Here is a 22656-nt window from a genome sequence, read left to right as displayed (position 1 = left end):
TGTTTTGTTTTGCATATTATGCTTTGAGTGAACACACTTTCGGTTTTTTTTGTTTTGTTTTTATTTATTTATTTATTTATTTTTTGTCTTTTTTTATTTATCTAAATGAAGCATGCTAACTTGCATGTGGGTACTTACACTGCTACACACATACGCGCACTCAAACAGACACACAGACACACACACACACACACACACACACACACACACACACACACACACACACACACATTTTGTTAGTGAAATATTGCATTTCCTACTTCTTTACTCACCCCAACATTGTTTGGTTTTGGTAAATATTTAATTGTGAACCTCGTTTCACCTCTTTCTTTTTTTTGTGTGAAATGTGATGATACATGTGGTTATTCATTTATTTTGCATTGGGAAAGAGAGTACCTTAAAAAAACAACCCAAAACCAAATAGGTTCTTTAGAAATATTGCCTTGTTGAGCATTAAAACGGACTGGCAACGTTTCACAAAGTTCTCTTTCTGTCTGGTTCTTCAGCTAGAGAATGAAGATGACTCTTCTTCTTCTTCTTCTGCGTTCGTGGGCTGCAACTCCCACGTTCACTCGTATATACACGAGTGGGCTTTTACGTGTATGACCGTTTTTACCCCGCCATGTAGGCAGCCATACTCCGCTTTCGGGGGTGTGCATGCTGGGTATGTACTTGTTTCCATAACCCACCGAACGCTGACATGGATTACAGGATCTTTAACGTGCGTATTTGATCTTTTGCTTGCGTGTACACACGAAGGGGGTTCAGGCACTAGCAGGACTGCACACATGTTGACCTGGGAGATCGGAAAAATCTCCACCCTTTACCCACCAGGCGCCGTCACCGAGATTCGAACCCGGGACCCTCAGATTGAAAGTCCAACGCTTTAACCATTCGGCTATTGCGCCCGTCAGAATGAAGATGACAAAGATGAAGTGTTTGTACCCTGGCTGTGATGCCCTCAAGTTTTGACTGTGTACCTTGCTTCTTTTCCCAGTTATGGGTCTAAAATACAAACAAACAAAACAACAAAACAAACAAAACAACAACAACAAAAACCAACACTTTTCCTCACTCTACATAGAACTTCGTAACATCAGATTTTTTTTTTTTTTTTTTTTTTAATTCGCATATTCTTTCCAATTGTTAACAGTTAAGTGGGGGTGATTTTTTTCCCTGAAACAAGCCATTTTTATACTTCAAAATGCTTTTTTTTTTCTTCTTTTTTTTTAATAAATATTTTATATACATGACTTGGTTTGAGTTGGCTGAAAAGGTTCTGATCTGGAGCTGGCAGCTGACAAGAATCATTGGATCAGACTGTTTGAGTTAGTCTTGTCTCCCAAGGGGGATGCTTGGAGCTCTTTCATTGCTAATGGTATCCCTGCCTTCTAGAAAATTTGTGCTAGAAATCTTCTCTGTTTTATTGGTCTCTTATATCTTTTTTTTTTCTTTCTCTCTTTCCTCTTTCTTTCATGTTTTCAGTAGTCTCAGTCCATTTATCTGTATTTATTCTGGACTGTTTTGGTTTGTCTTTCTCCCAGACTTGATCATGAGCATTCTTTTTTTTTATTTTTTTTTTTATGGTGTTATATGTTTTGGTGCCCACAAAATGATTTTTGCATTGGCTGTGTTGGGATGTGTATACATTTCTATCTGTAATGTTTTGTTTATATATTAGGTATGATTATGTAATTCTTTTTATTTATTGATTTGCTTATTTCTTTCAATTATCGCTCTAATGGAAGAGTGTTTTTGTGGTCCTATGTTTATCAAGGTGGCCAGGTGAATGTTGCAAAGTCAGTTTGTTAATGTTTGCCTTGTTCTTTTACCCATGAAATAGGAGTTCAAAGGAATACCCTTAGCAAACTCTGTTTGTTAATATATGCTTGTCGCCCAGTGCTCAACTTACAGACTGACATAAGTTTACAGTTGGGCCAACAGCAAAGTGAGAGCCGTATGATCAATGATTTTCTCCATTGCAACGGGAAGTCATTTGCAGCTTAGTGTTTTGGAAAGACTATGACTCTCAAAACTAGGACGCAAGATTGCACAGAATCTTAGTGCTGCAGCCTTGTGGGGCTAGTTGGCTTTTGGGAACCATCCCAGTGCCAAATGTCCTAAAACCCTCTTGGCAGAGATAGTGGGGATGTTGACTTGGGCAAGGCACTCTCCACTATAATCAAATTCTAGCCCAGATTGTTGGGACAGCAGTTACCTCCTCTGCTGTTCTGATGGTCATAGTCAGACATGACTGGCTGTCATGCATACAGGCTTTTTTTTTTTTTTAACCAATGAAAAAAGGAGTCCCAAGGAATATAGCAAATGTTTGTTAATATTTGTTTTATTCTTTTACCAATGAAAACAGGAATCCAGAGGAATATAGCAAAGTCTATTGGTTGATGTTTGTCTTGTTCTTTTAACTATGATACAGCAAAATCCGTTTGTTTATGTTTGCCTTCTTTTAACAATGAGATTGTTTATGTTTGCCTTCTTTTAACAATGAGAATAGAATATGGTCACAGTTTTTCCATTTGTTAATGTTTGCCTTGTTCTTTTAACTATGAGCATATAATATGGTCACAATTTGTCCATTTGTTAATGTTTGCCTTGTTCTTTTTACTATGAGAATATAATAATTATGGTCACAATTAATCCATTTGTTAATGTTTGTCCTGTTCTTTTAAGTATGGGAATAGAATATGGTTACATTTTTTCCATTCGTTAATGTTTGCCTTGTTCTTTTAATATGGCAATAGAATATTGAGACATTGATTCCATTTGTTAATGTTTGTCTGGTTCTTTTAGCTATGAGAATAGAATATGGTCACAATTTTTTCCATTTGTTAATGTCTGTCTTGTTCTTGCACCATTCAGTCAGGCTTAAGTCATGCGCATACACACGCATGAGAATAGAATATGGTGACAATATTTTTTAAAATTTCTATTTGGCTACTTGTGTGCTCTTTCCAGATGTTCAGCATGGAGATGAAGACGCTAAGTCTGGTGGTTGTGGCTCTGGTTGTGATGCAAGGGGGCGTGACTGGCTACATGCCCCACCTCTCCCCCTTCTTCTTCCTCTGCAATTACCATGGCAACGTTCAGGACCTGGGCTTCGACACAGGGGAGGTCACAATCAGCGTTGCCATCAAAGGCGACCCCGAGTTCTACGTGCCAGGACAGCTCTACGAAGGTGAGATATGAGTATGTGCATGGCGCACGTAAAATAACCCGTGGCAGCAGGAAGTTGAGTTGTCCCTGACAAGAATTGTGGTAAAATCCACTCTAATCTACATGCTTATGTATGTGCATGACAGAATCCTGACTGAACGAACAGGAAACAAATGATGAGCGCACGAAGGCAGCTCTCATTGGCTCTAAACAGATACCCAGTCTGTTGTGCAAATGACGTACAGATACCCAGCCTGTTGTGCAAATGATACACAGATACCCAGTCTGTTGTGCAAATGACGTACAGATACCCAGCCTGTTGTGCAAATGACGTACAGATACCCAGTCTGTTGTGCAAATGATGTACAGATACCCAGTCTGTTGTGCAAATGACGTACAGATACCCAGTCTGTTGTGCAAATGACGTACAGATACCCAGTCTGTTGTGCAAAGGACGTACAGATACCCAGTCTGTTGTGCAAAGGACGTACAGATACCCAGCCTGTTGTGCAAAGGACGTACAGATACCCAGTCTGTTGTGCAAATGATGTACAGATACCCAGTCTGTTGTGCTAATGATGTACAGATTGCCAGTCTGTTGGGCAAATGACGTACAGATACCCAGTCTGTTGTGCAAATGATGTACAGATACCCAGTCTGTTGTGCTAATGATGTACAGATAGCCAGTCTGTTGTGCAAATGACGTACAGATACCCAGTCTGTTGTGCAAATGATGTACAGATACCCAGTCTGTTGTGCTAATGATGTACAGATAGCCAGTCTGTTGTGCTAATGATGTACAGATACCAAGTCTGTTGGGCAAATGATGTACAGATACCCAGTCTGTTGTGCAAATGATGTACAAATACCCAGTCTGTTGTGCTAATGATGTACAGATAGCCAGTCTGTTGGGCAAATGATGTACAGATAGCCAGTCTGTTGTGCAAATGATGTACAGATAGCCAGTCTGTTGTGCTAATGATGTACAGATAGCCAGTCTGTTGTGCAAATGACGTACAGATACCCAGTCTGTTGTGCAAACAACATATAGATATCCAATCTGTCGTGCTAATGACTCCATGTTTGTAAAAGGCATGGAGTTTGGTATCTGGCTGAGGGTAGGAGCTGGGCAGGACTGTGCATTTAAGTTGTTGTTTTCATGTATAGATTCATGCTTCACGCATCAGTTTTTACATTGAACAGCACAGCTGAACATGTTTTACACGGAGTGGCACTGTATGAATTGTTATGATGTATTAGTGTTTGTTGTACATGGAAAGTAAATGAAAATAATTATTACTGTTATCAGTATGTCGCAGCGCATGTTTTACACAGAAAGGTGCTGTTATGATTTAATTACAATAATCATTATTATTTTTTCATTGCACTGCATATTTTACATGGAAAATCACAATATGAATTAGATAGTAATTATTATTACTGTCATTATTATGTTGCAGTGCATGTTTTACAATCAAAGGCGCCATGCAAATTTAATCATGAATATTACTGTTACTTAGGTTCAGCGCTGGAGTTTATCAGAGGTTGATACAAGCTTACTGTTCGGCCAACAGTAAAGTGAGAGCTTTCTGACCAGTGGTTTCTATACTGCATTGGAAATTCACTTGCAGCTTAGTCTTTTGTGGAGGACTGTGACTCAAACTATGAGGCAAGACTGCACTGGCTTTAACTCTCTCCATACGAACGGCGAAAGAGATGACGTTAACAGCGTTTAACCCCAGATACCATCATCAAAATATTGCAAGCGGAAGGCTCTTATACTGGAGAGGTGAATGTTGACAAAGAATACCACAATTCTGACGACAGAAGCTAAAGTTTGGGTCATTCAGACACCCATTGGACATCCGAGGGGTCTGTGTAGAGGAGAAGAGAGGACTGGCCGTACTGAGTGAGTTAAGAACTGCTGCCTTAGGGACCAGTCGGTCTTTTGGGACCATCCCCACCACCGACTGTCCCACAATCATCTTGGCCGGGAGAGTTTGGATGTAACTTGGGCAAAAAGACACTCTCCGTTGTTAGTAGATTTTACCCCAGGTAGATGCTTCCCCTGCTGCACTGATGGTCATTGTGGGAGACAACTGACATTCCTACATTATGTTTCAGTGAGTCTGTCACTCTGATGGTCATACAGAGATGCCAGCTGTCATGATTTTGCCGCATTTTGTTATGCTCAATTGCAGTTTGTTCCGATGTTATGCCAGTGTCAAAATTGTTCTGACGAGTTCATTTTCGACTAGATAGCATGGTCACACACTTTCCCATCATAACATTACCAGACGCTCTAGACCTATCGATCACAAGGTAAGGGCAGTCACTACTAACCTTGGTCTCACTTGATGATGGTCAGCTAATCATGTGTGAGTTTACATTGAAACAGCATTGAGTGGACCAATCAGCTGAATCGTAGCAGTTATACATCATGTTGCAGGTAGGCCCAAGTGTTTATATGCCTTGAAGATAAAATGTATGTTTGCTGATGCGGGTCGGAGTCCGATTGTTGCTACCAAATTCAAAATGATCCTGCCAAATTTCCTGGTTGTTCCTACAAACACTTGACAGGGGTTGGCATCTCTGGTCATAGTGGGACACGACTGACATTTGTGCGTTATGTTTCGGTGAGTCTGTCATCCAGCATCAAATTTGACATCCTGCTGCTGGTCTGATGGTCACAGTGGGACATGACATGATGTGATGATGATGTGGATACTTACATAGCGCCTTTCCTTGGTTGGAGACCTAGCTCTAAGCACTTTACAAACTTGGGGTCATTTGTTCAACAGGCTGCCTACCTTGGTAGAGCCGACTCACAGCTGCCATTGGGTGCTCATCATTCATTTCCTGTGTCATTCAATTAGATTTCAGGCACGCAAGCATACACACTCAGACAGACTTACAACATTTTACGTGTATGACTGTTTTGTTTATTTACCCAGCCATGTAGGCAGCCATTTTTTGGGGGTACATGCTGGGTATGTTCTTGTTTCCATAACCCACCTAACGCTGACATGGATCACAGGATCTTTAACATGTGTATTTGATCTTCTGTGTGTGTATACACATGAAGGGGATTCAGACACTAGCAAGTCTGCACATATGTTGATCTGGGAGATCGGAAAAATCTGCACCCTTTACCCACCAGGTGTCCATTACCTGGGACTCTCAGATTGAAAGTCCAATGCTTTGCCTTAACCACTCGGCTATTGCGCCTATCATGACTGACTATCCTACATTCTGTTTCAGTGAGTCTCTCATCCAGCATCAACTTTGACGGCCTGCTGCTGACGGGTCTGTACACGATGTCGACGGAGGCTCAGGCCCTGTTGGCGCCCCACATGCCCCAGGCGCCAGGCATCATGGGACAGAACCTGATGTGCTCCGTCGTCCACTCCCACCTCAGCCCCCGGCCCCAGCACCGGCTGTCCTTTGTGTGGATGGCGCCGCCTGAAGGGACGGGATGCGTCAAGTTCCTGTGAGTGTGGTGATGGTGGTGGTGTTAGTGGTGGTGGTGGTGGTAGTGGTGGGGATGGTGGTGGTGGTATTAGTTGTTGTGTTGGTGGTGGTGGTGGTATTTGTGGTAGTGTTGGTATTGGTGGTGTTGGTGGTACTAGTGGTGGTGTTGGTGGTATTATTAGTGGTGGTGGTGGTGGTGTTGGTGGTATTAGTGGTGGTGTTTGTGGTATTAGTGGTGGTGTTGGTGGTACTAGTGTTGGTGGTACTAGTGGTGGTGTTGGTGGTATTAGTGGTGGTGGTGGTGGTATTAGTGGTGGTGGTGGTGGTACTAGTGTTGGTGGTGGTGGTACTAGTGGTGGTGTTGGTGGTATTAGTGGTGGTGTTGGTGTTGGTGGTATTAGTGGTGGTGTTGGTGGTGGTGTTGGTGGTATTAGTGGTGGTGTTGGTGTTGTCAGCATCAGTTGTCCTTTGTGTAGATGGCGCCGCCTGAAGTGACAGGATGTGTCAAGTTTCTGTGTGTGGTGGTCTCCCTTGTTCTTGTTCTTCTCTTTGTTCTTTTCCTTGTTCTTCTCCTTGTTCTTGTTCATCTTGTTCATCTTCTTGTTCTTCGTGTTCTCCTTCTTCTCCTTGTTCATCTTGTTTTTCTCCTTGCTGTTGTTGTTGTTCTTCTTCTCCTTCTCCTTGTTCGTGTTGTTTTTCTCGTTGTTGTTGTTGTTGTTGTTGTTCTTCTTCTCCTTGTTCTTGTTGTTTTTCTCCTTGTTCTTGTTCTTCTTCTTTCTTCTCCTTCCTGTGTTTCTTATGCTGCTTCTTCTGATTGTTGTTGTTGTTGTTCATCTTCTACTCGTTCTTCTGCTTCCTTATTTTTCTTTTCCTTCTTATTCATCGTCATCTTCTTGTTCTTGTTCTTCTCCCTCTTCCCCTTCTTCTTCTGCATTTGTTGGCTTCAGCTCCTGCATTCACTGATATGAATGAGATGGCTTTTGCTTACATGTGTGACTGTTTTTAACCCCACTATGTAGGCAGCCGTATTCAGTTTTCAGGGGAGTACATGCTGGGTATGATCTTGTTTCGGTTATCCCACTGAACACTGACAAGGATTACAGGATCTTTAACGTGCCTGTTTGGTCTTCTGCTTGCGTTACACACACGACAGGGAGATGGGACAAAATCTCTATCATTAACTCTCTCCATACGAACGAAAGAGACGACGTTAACAGCGTTTCATCTCAGTTACCATCATCAAAATATTGCAAGCGGAATGCTCTTATACTGAAGAGGTGAATGTTGACAAAGAATACCACTGTTCTGACGACGGAAGCTAAAGGTTGGGTCATTCAGACACCCACTGGACATCCGAGGGGTCTGTGTAGAGGAGAAGAGAGGACTGGCCGTACTGAGTGAGTTAACCCTCCAGGTGTGCCCAAACTGGGGATCGAACTCAGGAAGCTCAGGCACTCTAGCTATTCAAACGCTGTGTCTGTCAGTGTGTTGGTCATGTGTTGGTTTTGTCGCTGTAAGTGTGACTGAATGTGTCTTTTATGTCAACTTTGTATTTTGTTGTTCGTTTGCTGGATAACATGTGTGTGTGTGTGTTAAAATTGTGTTGTTTGTTGGTGATGATGAGAAACCTGCCCGTGTCAGAATTGTTCTTGTTATGATTAATGTATGTGTTGATGTCAGCATCGAGTTGTTTGTGGGTTATGACAGAAAATATGTGTCAAAAGTATTTGTTAATGGATGATATAAGTGGGCGTGCAGATTGGAGCACACTTCATATTATAATAGATAAGTAAATACAATATAATAGATAAGTGAATACTATACAATAACAATACAATACAATACAATACAATACATCTTTATTCATCCATTTGCAAATTAATTGTGAACCATCAAAACAAGAGCCAGTGAACGCACCATGTCACCACCACTACAGTGCCACACACAGGCATACCAAAGAAAGGTCATCATAATAGCTTAATAAATAGATAAATAAAAAGGCATGATTTATTGTTAGTGGAGTGATGGCCTAGAGGTAACGCGTTCACCTAGGAAGCGAGAGAATCTGAGCGCACTGGTTTGAATCACGGCTCAGCCACCGATATTTTCTCCCCCTCCACTAGACCCTGAATAGTGGTCTGGATGCTAGTCATTCGGATGAGACAATAAACCGAGGTCCCGTGTGTAGCATGCACTTAGTACACGTAAAAGAACCCACAGCAACAAAAGGGTTGTTCCTGGCAAAAAACAAATAAAACTGCATGCAGGAAAAAAAAAAAAGGGTGGCGCTGTAGTGTAGTGACGCACTGTCCCCGTGGAGAGAGCAGCCCGAATTTCACACAGAGAAATCTGTTGTGATAAAAAGAGAAATACAAATCCACATAGAAATTATGCAGCAGATATTGTGAATGACTTCTGTGTGTTACAGGGCAACTGCTACTCTTGGCCAGCAGCTTCTGTTCAAGGACACGACAGTGCTCCAGATTTGTGAAGAAGGAAGTGAGTTTATAATAGTAACACTAGAAGATCATGTTGCTGTGTGTGTGTGCTTGTGTTCGTGTGTGTGTGTGTGTGTGTGTGTGATTCACACTCATTTAATTGTCACTTGAACCCTAAATGGACTGGAGACACAATTCATGGCAAAGTACGGAAAGGGCAGGAATGGTCTGTACCATGAACCATGTATGAGATGTATTCCTGTTGTCTTTTCGTGTGTAGGCATAGACAGACATTCTTGGCTATTTGAATTGTTTGTGTGTACACATGCAATTGAGTGTGTGTTTGCATTATGTGTGCGTATGAGTGAGTGTGTGCATGAATGCATAATGTATTTCCACTAGCATGCATTTGTGAGAAAATGTTTCTCTCTGTGTGTGTGTGTGTGTGTGTGTGTGTGTGTGTGTGTGTGTGTTTTGTTTATAAGTTGTATCATATACAGATTATTATTTCTGTCGAGTTTTGATAGCTGGAATTTAGCATGGTGAAACATACTTTAAAAAAAACAGTATTACCTTGAATAGTTAAGAGATATGACTGAAATGAGATTAAAGCTTGAATTTTCCTCATTTTCTGTAACCTTTTTACTCAGCATTGAGCATGGCAAAATGTGTTCAGCACTGAAGGGGTTAAGATCATTAATCTTACTGATTTCCATGGCAACAGGCATGACTGCCCCCACCAGACCAGAGCTGGCAGAGGTCCACTCCGATGCGGTCATCTTCAGGGACGACTTTGAAGACACGGAGGGACTGAGACAAGATCTTTGGTAGGTAGACAGTTTGGAGTATGTTGTGTTCTGTTCTTTGATTTAACTTCTTTTTTCTTCTGTGAGTTCTTTTACATGTGTGAGTATACATTTATCCTCAGCTTGTGTGTTTCCATGGGTTGAGTGTCACCATCTTTTTCTTTCTCCTTTTTACTTCAGATGTTATTGTAATGAATAGGTGTTGATGTGGCTGTTATGCTAGTATGAAAATGTGATGTTTTCTTGTGCCTGTGCAGTTCCAGAACTGATTGCCTACAAATTCTACCAGATGAATTCTGATCCTTTAATGATAAAACCTCTTCTTTTAATAGTCACTGCCTACCAAACACATGTCAGTCTGGGCATCCCCTTCATGCTAGTAACACCTGTTCCAGACTCTGTGATAGACAAGCTTCCTTCCTTCAAGAATACACTGCTATATTTTCATAAATTAGAAGAGAATTTAACTAAAAGAAACAGAACAGTGTGTTAAAAAAAAAAAAGAAAAAAAAAAAGAAGAAAAAATATATTTAAACAAACGCACAAAAGAGGGCGCTAGCCAGCGGGACAAAGGGGAGGTTACCTACTTCCGGGAGGTTATCAGCCGTAGTTTCGTTTTCTCCGCATAGGCAGATAGTAGTTTGCACAGGACAGGAATGTCAGACCCCTGCCGGAGTCTGCACTAGTTGGGTCACGGTAAGTATGTTATTTAAACGTAATTTTAGATAGAAAATTTCCTTTAAACAAACACTCAAACGTATCAGTTCTTTCTCATTCATATAAAATGTTTGAACCTTCTCCTCCCCCACACATGTCATTGGCCCTCTCCCTCTCCCTCCCTCCTTCAACCACCCAACCTGTAGGCCTCATTTCTCCTCCATCTCCATCAATTCCCTTTTATACTCCATCCGCTCACATCACAGCATGAAAACCAGAAACTAGGAAACGGTTGTATAAAAGAACAGAGGTTTGTTAAAATGAAAGAACAGTGAGGCTAGCAGAGTAAAGGATTATTAAATGATAAAGAGTGGTAACTCTCTCTGTTAACAATGGAGAAAGAGTGACCACCCTTTTTTCTTGTTTGTTTTTTGTTTGTTTGTTTTTGAGGTACTGATTCATTTAATCTCCAAACAGGCAGAATGGTCAACAATGTTTTCACCACCTAAGAGTTACCTCTGTTTATGGTTGTTCAAAGGGATTTGATGACGTTGTGTTGATTTATGGTTGTTCAAAGGGATTTGATGACGTTGTGTTGATTTATTGTTGTTCAAAGGGATTTGATGACGTTGTGTTGATTTATGGTTGTTCAAAGGGATTTGATGACGTTGTGTTGACACAGGCTGAGTGGGGAAGGGGTGCAGGTCACTGACAAGTGTGGCCCGGTGGTGTACGGACAGCACGCCCTCCTGTGCCGGACCTCAGGGCTCAGAGAACTGGTGAGTCAGTCAGACAGGTGGTGATGGTCAGTGAGTCAGAACCTTATTTCAGCAGGTGATTACACACACACACGCACGCGCACGTGCGCATGCACACAGGTACACACACGCAAAAGCTTTAGGTCACCATGAGAGCAGGGCACAAAAGGCTTTGTAACTTGGATAATTAATTTTTTGTTTTGTTTTTTTGTTTATTGGATGATGAATAATGATGATGGTGATACGGCTGTGGAGGTCCTTTTAGGTTCTGGACAAAATGACAAGGCTGTTCTCTGCACTTCCTTTCAAGTCATGTCCCAGTGTCAACCAGGCCAAAGAGATACAAACACCTGCAGTGTTCATGAGATTTTTGCAGTGCTCCCAAAGACAGATCCGTGGCATGGGTGATTTTGCCTGTGTGGCCCCAGTCTCCCCACTTGAGCCCATAAAACACTCAGCTCTGCGTAGAAGTCAGCAACTAGCAGAAAAAAAAAATCCACATCTGTTGAGGCTGTACCCCATTTTCTCCTAGTCCTCGATCCATGATATGAATCACTCTGCTATGGCGCCTGGTGTTACTTCTTTTCTAGTTGAAATGTTTGTAGTTAGGGATGATGCTGATGATAACTGATGATTGTTTTTATGGTCCATTCAGATCTGTCATTATTTAAGAGGCTGTATTCTTTCATGACTGTGCCTTTGCATCATTCAGAGTACTGCAGACAGGTGTATTGATCAGTCACAATACAATACACAATACACAAACTTTATTGTCTATACTTTGGTACAGAGATTTTCTTTTTGGCAGCAGCACATGTCCAACATAAGAAGAAAACAACAAACAAATAAACTGAATAAAATGAATAGAAAATAAAAAGATAAATTAAAAATTAAATGGCACCAAATGGAAATAGCTATATACAAATATCCAGATTACTGAAATTTATGTGCCTCTCCATTTCAGTCAGCCAAAGCGCATTGCACATCTACCCCCCCCCCCCCCACACACACACACACACACCCCACGCACACACACCATGCGCGCGCACACACACACATACACTCTCTCTCATCCCCTCTCTCTCTCTGTCTCTCTCTTCACAAGAAATGCAACTACAAAGATCATCGTTCATTTAAAAATGAGTCGGAGTCAGTGATCAAGTGATTTGATTGCAGGTGTGCTGGTTTTGCTTTGGGCTGATCAGTTGTACATGCTGTGGAGCTTGGCTTTGGGTTGTGAACTATAACTTTGGCTCACGCACAGATCATGGCACTTCAGCATGTAATTTCTGTTCAGTTTAGAAAAGAGGAATAAATGAATGATTAACATTCATCATTTTTGGTGGCAGTTTGATAGCTAGACAGCTAATTGTAGGAAATACATTAGCTGGTTGTTGCATACTAGACAGCCAATTGTAGGTAATAGAGCAGCAGGTTGTTGCATAAAGAGCCTTCAGTTTGCCTCTTTTGTTTCCAGTAGAGATTTAGAAAATGAAGACTGATTGCTGCAGAGTGTGTTATAGTTTTTTTTTAAATATAAATTTGTGATTTATGGTGATTGAATTTTGTATCCTTTCAGAAAACGGTGCCACTGAACACTACGTCAGCAAAAATTCTTCAGTTCTCCCTTGGTGAGTTCAGATGTTGTTATTCTATGCTTTTATTCTTGCTCAAAACTTATTCATTATTGTTCTAACCTGACCCGTTTATTGACCTTTTTGTCATTCACTGCTTTGAAGTGAAAGTTTGAACAAACAAGTCGGTCTGTTTGTGATGTCACATTTCAGTATATTTTGCTTGTTATAAGGATTATTTAGCTTTGATTCTATAGAATTGAAATCTCCTTAAGGAGATGAATCACACTGACACTCCCAATTGTCTTCACTCAGAATCATTTGCATTTTGAAAGGTACTAATTCACAGATGTCTTATCTAAGTTAGTCTTGGAAATTGATTCCCTATAGCGCCCCCACCCCCCACCCACCACCCCCACTCCTCCACAACTAAATTTTTAGACACATGATATTTTTTGTAGTGCATTCAAGAACTTGTTTTAAAATTGATGTAAAAAAACACAAAACAAACAACAACAACAAAAACAACATAGCTGGGGTGTGGTTAAAACACACTGTTGTTTTTCTCCAGGTTGAAACAAAATTATACTTTTGGAAAGAATGTTCTGTATAAGCCAAGAAGCTAGCTTGTTGTTGGCTAAGCAGTGAAGTCAGTGAAGCAGACTCTGTGTGTGTGTGTGTGTGTGCGTGCGTGCTTGCATGCGTGTGTGCATGTGACTGAAACGTGTCTGAACGACACGGGAAACGAACGTTGAGCGCCAAAAGGCAGCTCTTAGTTGGCTCTACCCAGGAAGGTAGTCTGTTGTGCAAAAGACTTTGTGCATGTATAGCACTAAGAGCTTGGTTTCTAGCATGGTAGAAGTATCCGTATCAGGCAGTCAATCAATGTTGCAGCCATGGGATCCTGTGGACTCAGCAGTCAGCAGGATGGAGACATTGTGGTGTCCTTCGGCTTGAACGGTTGTTCCCAGTGGGTCGAGATCAACAGGATCAGGTATTTGTATTTGTATTTGTTTTGTTTTTTTATCACAACAGATTTCTCTGTGTGAAATTCGGGCTGCTCTCTCCCCAGGGAGAGCGCGTCGCTACACTACAGCGCCACCCATTTTTTTTGTATTTTTCCCTGCATGCAGTTTTATTTGTTTTTCCTATCAAAGTGAATTTTTCAACAGAATTTTGCCAGGAACAACCCTTTTGTTGCCATGGGTTCTTTTACGTGTGCTAAGTGCATGCTGCGCATGGGACCTCGGTTTATCGTCTCATCTGAATGACTAGCGTCCAGACCACCACTCAGGGTCTAGTGGAGGGGGAGAAAATATCGGCGGCTGAGCCGTGATTCGAACCAGTGCGCTCAGATTCCCTCGCTTCCTAGGCGGATGCTTTACCTCTAGGCCATCAGATCTTTTGTCTGAATTGTTACGATAGTGGTGGACTGATTTTGCCTACAGTGCAGCACCACTCTTTTGTTTTTCTTTTTTTTTTTTTCTTTCTGCAAGTGTAGTCGCTGGGCATGAAGGACTTCAGAATCTAATTTTTTAATATTTCATGATGATTGATGTTAACATTCACAACACCAGGTTAATGATGTCACGATGACTGATGTTAGCAATCATGACACCAGATTGTTGATGTCATGATGATTGATGTTAATATTTACAACACCAGATTGTTGATGTCATGACTGATGTCAATATTTACAACACCAGATTGTTGATGTCATGATGATTTATGTTAACATTTACAACACCAGATTGCTACTGTCATGATGGTTATTGATGTTAACATTTACAACACCAGATTGCTATTGTCATGATGTTTATTGATGTTAACATTCACAACACCGGATTGTTGATGTCATGATGACTGATGTTAACATTCACAACACCAGATTGTTGATGTCCTCATGATTATTGATGTCAACATTCACGACACCAGATTGTTGATGTCATGATGATTATTGATGTTAACATTCACAACACCAGATTGTTGATGTCATGATGATTGATGTTAACATTCACAACACCAGATTGTTGATGTCTTGATGATTGGTGTTAACAATCAGAATAGCACTGATGCTGTAAAGATGGTGATCCATGATGGTGATAGTTCTTACTGACACAGAAGACTTCTTCTTCTGCGTTCACTTGTATGCACACGAGTAGGCCTCTACGTGTATAACCGTTTTTACCCCGCCATGTAGGCAGACATACTCCGTTTTCGGAGGTGTGCATGCTGGGTATGTTCTTGTTTCCATAACCCACCGAACGCTGACATGAATTACAGGATCTTTAACGTGCGTATTTGATCTTCTGCTTGCATATACACACGAAGGGGGTTCAGGCACTGGCAGGTCTGCACATATGTTGACCTGGGAAATCGTAAAAATCTCCACCCTTTACCCACCAGGCGCCGTCACCGTGATTCGAACCCGGGACCCTCAGATTGACAGTCCAACGCTTTAACCACTCGGCTATTGCGCCCGTCAACGCAGAAGACAACTTCATTTGTTTATGCACAGAAGAACACATGGGGGGGACACACATGCTCTTTTATGCTTGATTAAATCATTGAATAACTGTCATGTTTGACATGACTCGCTCTTTCCTTTCAGATTGACTGACGATACGAGGACAGAAATCCATCTGATCAACCTTCCCTTCGAGGCCCAAGGAGAGGGCATCTGCTTCCGCTGGTCTCAGCTTCCGGCAGTTGAAACGTCATCGTTTGATATCAGCGGACAGTTCGGAACGCCTGGGCCTGGTTCAGAATACAGTACTTCTCCCGGCTCGTTCTCTTCGGAACCTTCATCATCAACGTACCCTCCCACATCGACGCTGCCAGACGAAGCAGTCACGGTAGAAACGACAACGGAGGACCCCATGTTTGGTTATGAAATGCCCAACGACCAGCCGTTTACCGCCAGGAGAAGGGGCTCCGGACAGTTTCAGGGACAGAGCTACAGCTACAGCCGAAGTTACAGCGGTATGAAAAGCTCCAGCTCCAGTAAAAGTTCCGGCGGACATTTTAAAAGCAGTTCCAGTTCCAGACTTGCTGGAGGGCAGTCTGGCGGCAGTTCCAGACTTGCTGGAGGACAATCCAGCAGCAGTTTCAGACGTGTTGGAGGACAATCCAGCAGCAGTTTCAGACGTGTTGGAGGACAATCCAGCAGCAGTTTCAGACGTGTTGGAGGACAATCCAGCATTGGAGGACAATCCAGCATTGGAGGACAATCCAGCATTGGAGGACAGTCCAGCAGCAGTTCCAGACATGTTGGAGGACAATCCAGCAGCAGTTCCAGACATGTTGGAGGACAGTCAGGCGGCGTGGGAAGCATCAGACATGTTGAGGGTGAGGACGAGGGGAGGATGGACGTGACGTTTGAGGGGTGCTGGGCGCTGGACAACGTGCTGATCGTCAACATGGCTGACCTTCCCTCGTCCATGGAGGAACAGTTTGACCCCATCGACCCCAGTCAGTGGCTCTTCTTTCCCGGGGCCCACGTTCAGGTCAGAGTGTTTGCAGTTTGTGTTTGTTGCATTTCATCACCAGGAAAAAATTGTTTGTTTTTTTTTGTTTGTTTTTTTGTTTTGTTGTTTTTCTCTGATTGTTTGTATTTGTTTGTATTTGTATTTCTTTTTATCACATCAGATTTCTCTGTGTGAAATTCGGGCTGCTCTCCCCAGGGAGAGCGCGTCGCTACACTACAGCGTCACCCATGTTTTTTTTTGTTTTTTTTCCTGCGTGTAGTTTTATTTGTTTTTCCTATCGAAGTGGATTTTTCTACAGAATTTTGCCAGGAACAACCCTTTTGTTGCCGTGGGTTCTTTTACGTGCGCTAAATGCATGCTGCACATGGGACCTCGGTTTATCGTCTCATCCGAATGACTAGCGTCCAGACCGCCACTCAAGGTCTAGTGGAGGGGGAGAAAATATTGGCGGCTGAACCGTGATTCGAACCAGCGCACTCAGATTCTCTCGCTTCCAAGGCGGACGCGTTACCTCTAGGCCATCACTCCACTTGTGCTGCAAAATTCAAGAATAGGCAATAAAAAACAACAAAAAACAACTACAAACAGATGCACAAGTGTACAGACACACACACATGCACTAGCAATCACACACACACACACACACACACACACACACAAACACATGCACACGCACACACACACACACACACACACACAGAACAAACACACATATTCACGCATGCACACACACACACACTCAAGCACCTGCACATCCATACACAGACAAGCACTTGCAAACACACATAAATGCGTTCACACTTACTCACTTAAAGACACGACACTCACAAATGTGTACACATGCACATGATTGACACATAACACTTTACCTGCCTGTCTTTGACTCTCTCGTTCTTTTTCTATGATTTTGCCATTTTTTAACCTCTATTCAGCAGTGTTGTTATTTTTTATACAATGAGAGTCTTCACAACTAGAATCGGAATATTTGTACCAAATCGTTGTAGTGTATTTATTTTTATTTTGTTAACTGTTTTTGTTTTCTGTTTTTTTAACTATTCATACATGTTGGTAGTGTCGACCTAAATAGATAGCAATATTTGGTATTTTTCATCAAGTAGATTACGATGATTTTCATTGTAAGCGCAATACTTAACTATTATCTCACGCTGGGCAAAGGACCCCAATTGGGACCACATTGTTTACTACCATTTCAGATGAAGGACCCTGATAGGGACCTTAAGTAGTTTTGAGTTTTTGGAGTGGCACATAATTGACTCACTTGTGTAAACAAAATGAGTCTATGTTTTAACCCTGTGTTCGGTTGTCTGTCTGTGTGTGTGTGTCCGTGTGTCTGTGTGTCCGTGGTAAACTTTAACATTGACATTTTCTCTGCAAATACTTTGTCAGTTGACACCAAATTTGGCATAAAAATAGGAAAAATTCAGTTCTTTCCAGTCATATTGTTTGAAACAATATTGCACCTCTGGGATGGGCACAAAAAAATAAAAAAGAAGCCTAATTATATGCAAACTGCATTTACTGTTGTATTTATATTTTTTGTATTCTCTAAACTTGGCACTTTGACCTCTTAATCTGACACAACAACACGAGGAGTCATTATTATCATTTTTTGTTCAAACAGGAACTTCTTTTGCTAAGCATGGAATTTTTATTTATTTTGCAAACGTTTTGGTGCAGATAGTAAAGAAGGGAAATTACTCTGTAATTAATGCTAGGGGACTTAATTTATCACAAGTGAGTCTTGAAGGCCTTGCCTCTCTTGTTTGCATAATAATGTTATACGCTAAGAATATCTTAACTAGCCTTTCTCCTCTCCACTACAACCAGTAGATGCAGTGTGTGTTGCTGTGCTCATGAAGCAGTAGAGTTATTTTCATGGTGACTGGTTTCACGTGAACATTGTGTGTCAACCATGGCGTCTGACCCAGTTTCATCTTCGTCACAAGGCAGACAACAGAATTAGATGAAGGGGTCCTAGGCCCTGTCGTGGCTATATAACGTTCTGTTTCAGACTCTGTGCTTTTCTGGATTTGTTTACAAGCCATCAGTGTGTGCAGATTTCAAACAAAAAATATGGATACTTTCATCATCTCACTGTATGACTGCATAAGAAGGGAGGAAGTTTTATATTTTGTCCCCAACTAACTCGTCGTGTTACTGATGAGTTTGGAAGTTTTCAGTTCTAACTTTTTTTCTCTCTCTTTTTTTGTTTTTTTGTTTGCGATTTTATTTCTTACCTATACAAATGGGTCGTCTGTGTGGAAAGTCAGGGGAGCTAACTGGCAGTACAGAGTTAACAAGCCTTCAAATAACTAAATTTAAAGAGAGAGAGAGAGAGAGGATGTAAAAATAATTATCTGTGATTAATGCAAAATACTTATTCAAAGATTTTGAAGATTCTTCTTGTAAAATATATTTATAATATCTATTTGAATTTATCAAGTTGATCTTTTTCTGTCCTCCAGCACGAATGTAAGTCGGAGGGCAACGCCTTCGTGTTCGACGACAGAAACCAGACCATGACCTTCGCAACAACCCGAGATTTGAACCTGGAAAGTCTGAGTGCTGTGGGAGAGGCGGTGATGTTTGAACAGTTCGAATCTGGTATGCCTCAGAGGTGTGTACAAAAAAAAAAGAAAAAAAAAGAAGGTGATAAATAAGTGATCTGATGAAAGTGATGAGACTAAAAGAGTTATGTTTGTGAATTACTTCATAGCAAGTTAGTGAAAACTTGATCAGTTGGGTAACGGAATCTGAACGTGCATGTATATGCACTCATGCATGCTCGTAATTAAATCATATGTTCGCACATATGTATGCGCACATGTACATTAGCGTTTCTTTTCCTTTCTCAGTTTGAGTATTTTTGCATTAAAAAAATTCTCTGTTGGATGATTTCTGCTCTTGTTCTACCTCTCAGTTGGATAAATTTTACATTTGTGTGGGGTTTTGTTTTTTTTCTCATTTAAAAAAAAATTCTACATGTTCTGTTTCTCAGTTGTATGAATTACACATGAACATTTTGTTGTTTTCATTTCTCATTGTACCAATTCCACAATAGGTTTATTTCCACATGTGTTTTATTTCTCAGTCGGAGAAATTCTTCATTTCTCATTTAGATGAATTTTTCTTCATTTCTCAGTTGGATAAATTCTACATATGATTTATTCATTAGCTGGACAATTCCACATGTTTTATTCCTCATTTGGATAAATTCTTCATTTGTTTGTTGCTCAGTTGGATAAATTCCACATATGTTTTATTCCTCAGTTGGATAAATTCTTCATTTGTTAGTTGGAGAAATTCCACAATTATTTTTCAGTTGTATGAATTCCACATATGTTTTATCCCTCAGTTGGATAAATTTCACATATGTTTTATTCTTCAGTTGGATAAATTCTTCATTTTTTAGTTGGAGAAATTCCACATTTATTTCTCAGTTGGATAAATTCTACTTTATGTTGTATTTCTCGGTTGTATAAATTCCACATGTTTTATTCCTCATTTGGATACATTCCACATGTGTTTTATTTCTCAGTTGTATAAATTCCACACTTGTTATTCCTCAGTTAGATAAATTCCACATATGTTTTATTTTCCCAGTTGTATAAATTCCACATATGTTTTATTCCTCATTTAGATAAATTCCACATATGTGCTATTTCTCAGTTGGAGTGTGTCAGGGGGAGACACAGGGGGTCACTGTGGTGTAGTGTCCAGCGGCAGTTCTCTCGTTCTGGATGGCTCCGGGAAACGCCAGGTGTGCACACAGCTCCTGGACGCAGAGTCTGTGGGAACCGTACGCTTCGTCTTTGGCATGGGTGGGTGCTGAATGCATCTGATGGTGTATTGAATGCATCTGATGGTGTATTGAATGCATCTGATGGTGTATTGAATGCATCTGATGGTGTATTGAATGCATCTGATGGTGTACTGAATGCATCTGATGGTGTATTGAATGCATCTGATGGTGTACTGAATGCATCTGATGGTGTATTGAATGCATCTGATGGTGTGTCCAGTGCATCTGATGGTGTATTGAATTCATCTGATGGTGTATCCAATGTATCTGATGGTGTATCCAATGCATCTGATGGTGTATTGAATTCATCTGATGGTGTATCCAATGCATCTGATGGTGTATTGAATTCATCTGATGGTGTATCCAATGCATCTGATGGTGTATTGAATTCATCTGATGGTGTATCCAATGCATCTGATGGTGTATTGAATTCATCTGATGGTGTATCCAATGTATCTGATGGTATATCCAATGTATCCAATGTATCTGATGGTGTATCCAGTGTATCTGATGGTGTATTGAATTCATCTGATGGTGTATCCAATGCATCTGATGGTGTATTGAATTCATCTGATGGTGTATCATATGCATCTGATGGTGTATTGAATGTATCTGATGGTGTATTGAATTCATCTGATGGTGTGTCCAGTGCATCTGATGGTGTATCGAATGCATCTGATGGTGTATCCAGTGTATCTGATGGTGTATCCAATGTATCTGATGGTGTATTGAATTCATCTGATGGTGTATCCAGTGTATCTGATGGTGTATTGAATTCATCTGATGGTGTATCCAGTCTATCTGATAGTGTATTGAATTCATCTGATGGTGTATCAAATGCATCTGATGGTGTATTGAATGCATCTGATGGTGTATCAAATGCATCTGATGGTGTATTGAATGCATCTGATGGTGTATCAAATGCATCTGATGGTGTATTGAATGCATCTGATGGTGTATCCAATGCATCTGATGGTGTATCCAATGTATCTGATGGTATATCCAATGTATCCAATGTATCTGATGGTGTATCCAGTGTATCTGATGGTGTATTGAATTCATCTGATGGTGTATCCAATGCATCTGATGGTGTATTGAATTCATCTGATGGTGTATCCAATGCATCTGATGGTGTATTGAATTCATCTGATGGTGTATCCAATCTATCTGATAGTGTATTGAATTCATCTGATGGTGTATCCAATGCATCTGATGGTGTATTGAATTCATCTGATGGTGTATCCAATGCATCTGATGGTGTATTGAATTCATCTGATGGTGTATCATATGCATCTGATGGTGTATTGAATGTATCTGATGGTGTATTGAATGTATCTGATGGTGTATTGAATGCATCTGAGGTGGCTGGATGGTTAAAACTCTGGATTGTCACGGGAGTTTCCTGACTTCAGTCACTGGTTTCGGCACCTGGTGTGATAAGGGTGAAGACTGTTCCGATTTTGTAGGTCATCATGTGTGCAGACCTGCAAGCGTATGAGCCACTTTCATATGTATGCATCTGCAGAAGATCAGTATACATGTTAAAGATCTTGTGGTCTGTGTCGGTGGTCAGTTGTTTATATAGAAACAAAAACATACCCAGCAAATCACACACCTAAAAATGGAGTATGGCTGCCGACATCAGTACATGTAAAATTTGAATGTCAGAATCTAAAATGTTTTTTCCCAGACTTCACCAAAAGTTCTTTTGAATGTGTTGTTAACAATTCCACTATGTTATTTGTTATTGCAGAAGGTTTGCTGCATAGTCCTATAGGACATTTGTTATAGATGTTAAGTTGTTTGATGTTGGCGTTTATAACGTTTCCATTTTCCTAGCGTTGTCTCTCTCTATTCACCCTCCAAACATACACACACTTTCACCCCTCCCCCACCCACAACCCCTACTCCCACGTTTTTTGTTGTTGTTTTTTCCCGTCTAATGTCACTTCAAGTGGAAAGACGTTAAACTGAAGACAACAACATCAGTACATGACTGGATAAAAAAAAAAAATGGCCATACAGGTAACTGCCTGCTGGAACATATGAGTGAATATGGAAGTTGAAGCCCATGAATAGAATGCATGAAGGAAGAAGCGGGTATGTCAGTAAAATCTCAATTTCAGTTTTTCAGTTTCTGTTTCAAGATCGAGGTGTCAGAGTGTGTGGACTGATCCATGAATGCTACACCACAACTTCAACTGCTTAAAAAAAAAAAAAAAGAATTAAAAAAGAAAGAAAGAAAAAGAGAAGGGCAGATACTCAGTTGAAAATAAGCCATGATTATATGCGGGAGTCACTCATTTATGGACAGAATTTTTTTTTTTTTTAAATATTGAAATATTAACAAGTGTATAAACTTTAGAAACATTGATTGATTATTTTCTTGCTTGCTGAGCATGTCAGTGAATTGAGTGTTCCACAAATTTGTTTACTTATGTGGTGGTACGTATTTAGCAGCTGAATTTTG

At 40.8% G+C, this 22656-nt stretch overlaps 1 protein-coding gene across 1 annotated transcript in view; it reads left to right on the top strand.

The window, feature by feature from the left end:
* Positions 1-22656, top strand: part of LOC143299749 (reelin-like) — a 126933-nt gene that overhangs the window by 11103 nt on the left and 93174 nt on the right. Inside the window, 10 exon segments of the mRNA XM_076613134.1 lie at positions 2974-3193; positions 6433-6661; positions 9071-9141; positions 9805-9907; positions 11226-11322; positions 12881-12932; positions 13770-13869; positions 15487-16381; positions 18850-19001; positions 20054-20205. Of these exon segments, the coding sequence (XP_076469249.1) occupies positions 2974-3193; positions 6433-6661; positions 9071-9141; positions 9805-9907; positions 11226-11322; positions 12881-12932; positions 13770-13869; positions 15487-16381; positions 18850-19001; positions 20054-20205 (2071 nt within the window).

The sequence above is a fragment of the Babylonia areolata genome, chromosome 25 (assembly GCF_041734735.1).
Source record: "Babylonia areolata isolate BAREFJ2019XMU chromosome 25, ASM4173473v1, whole genome shotgun sequence".
In the NCBI taxonomy this organism is placed as follows: Eukaryota; Metazoa; Mollusca; class Gastropoda; order Neogastropoda; family Buccinidae; genus Babylonia; species Babylonia areolata.
Note: the sequence above shows the minus strand (reverse complement) of the source record. Positions and strands in the feature narration are given on the sequence as shown.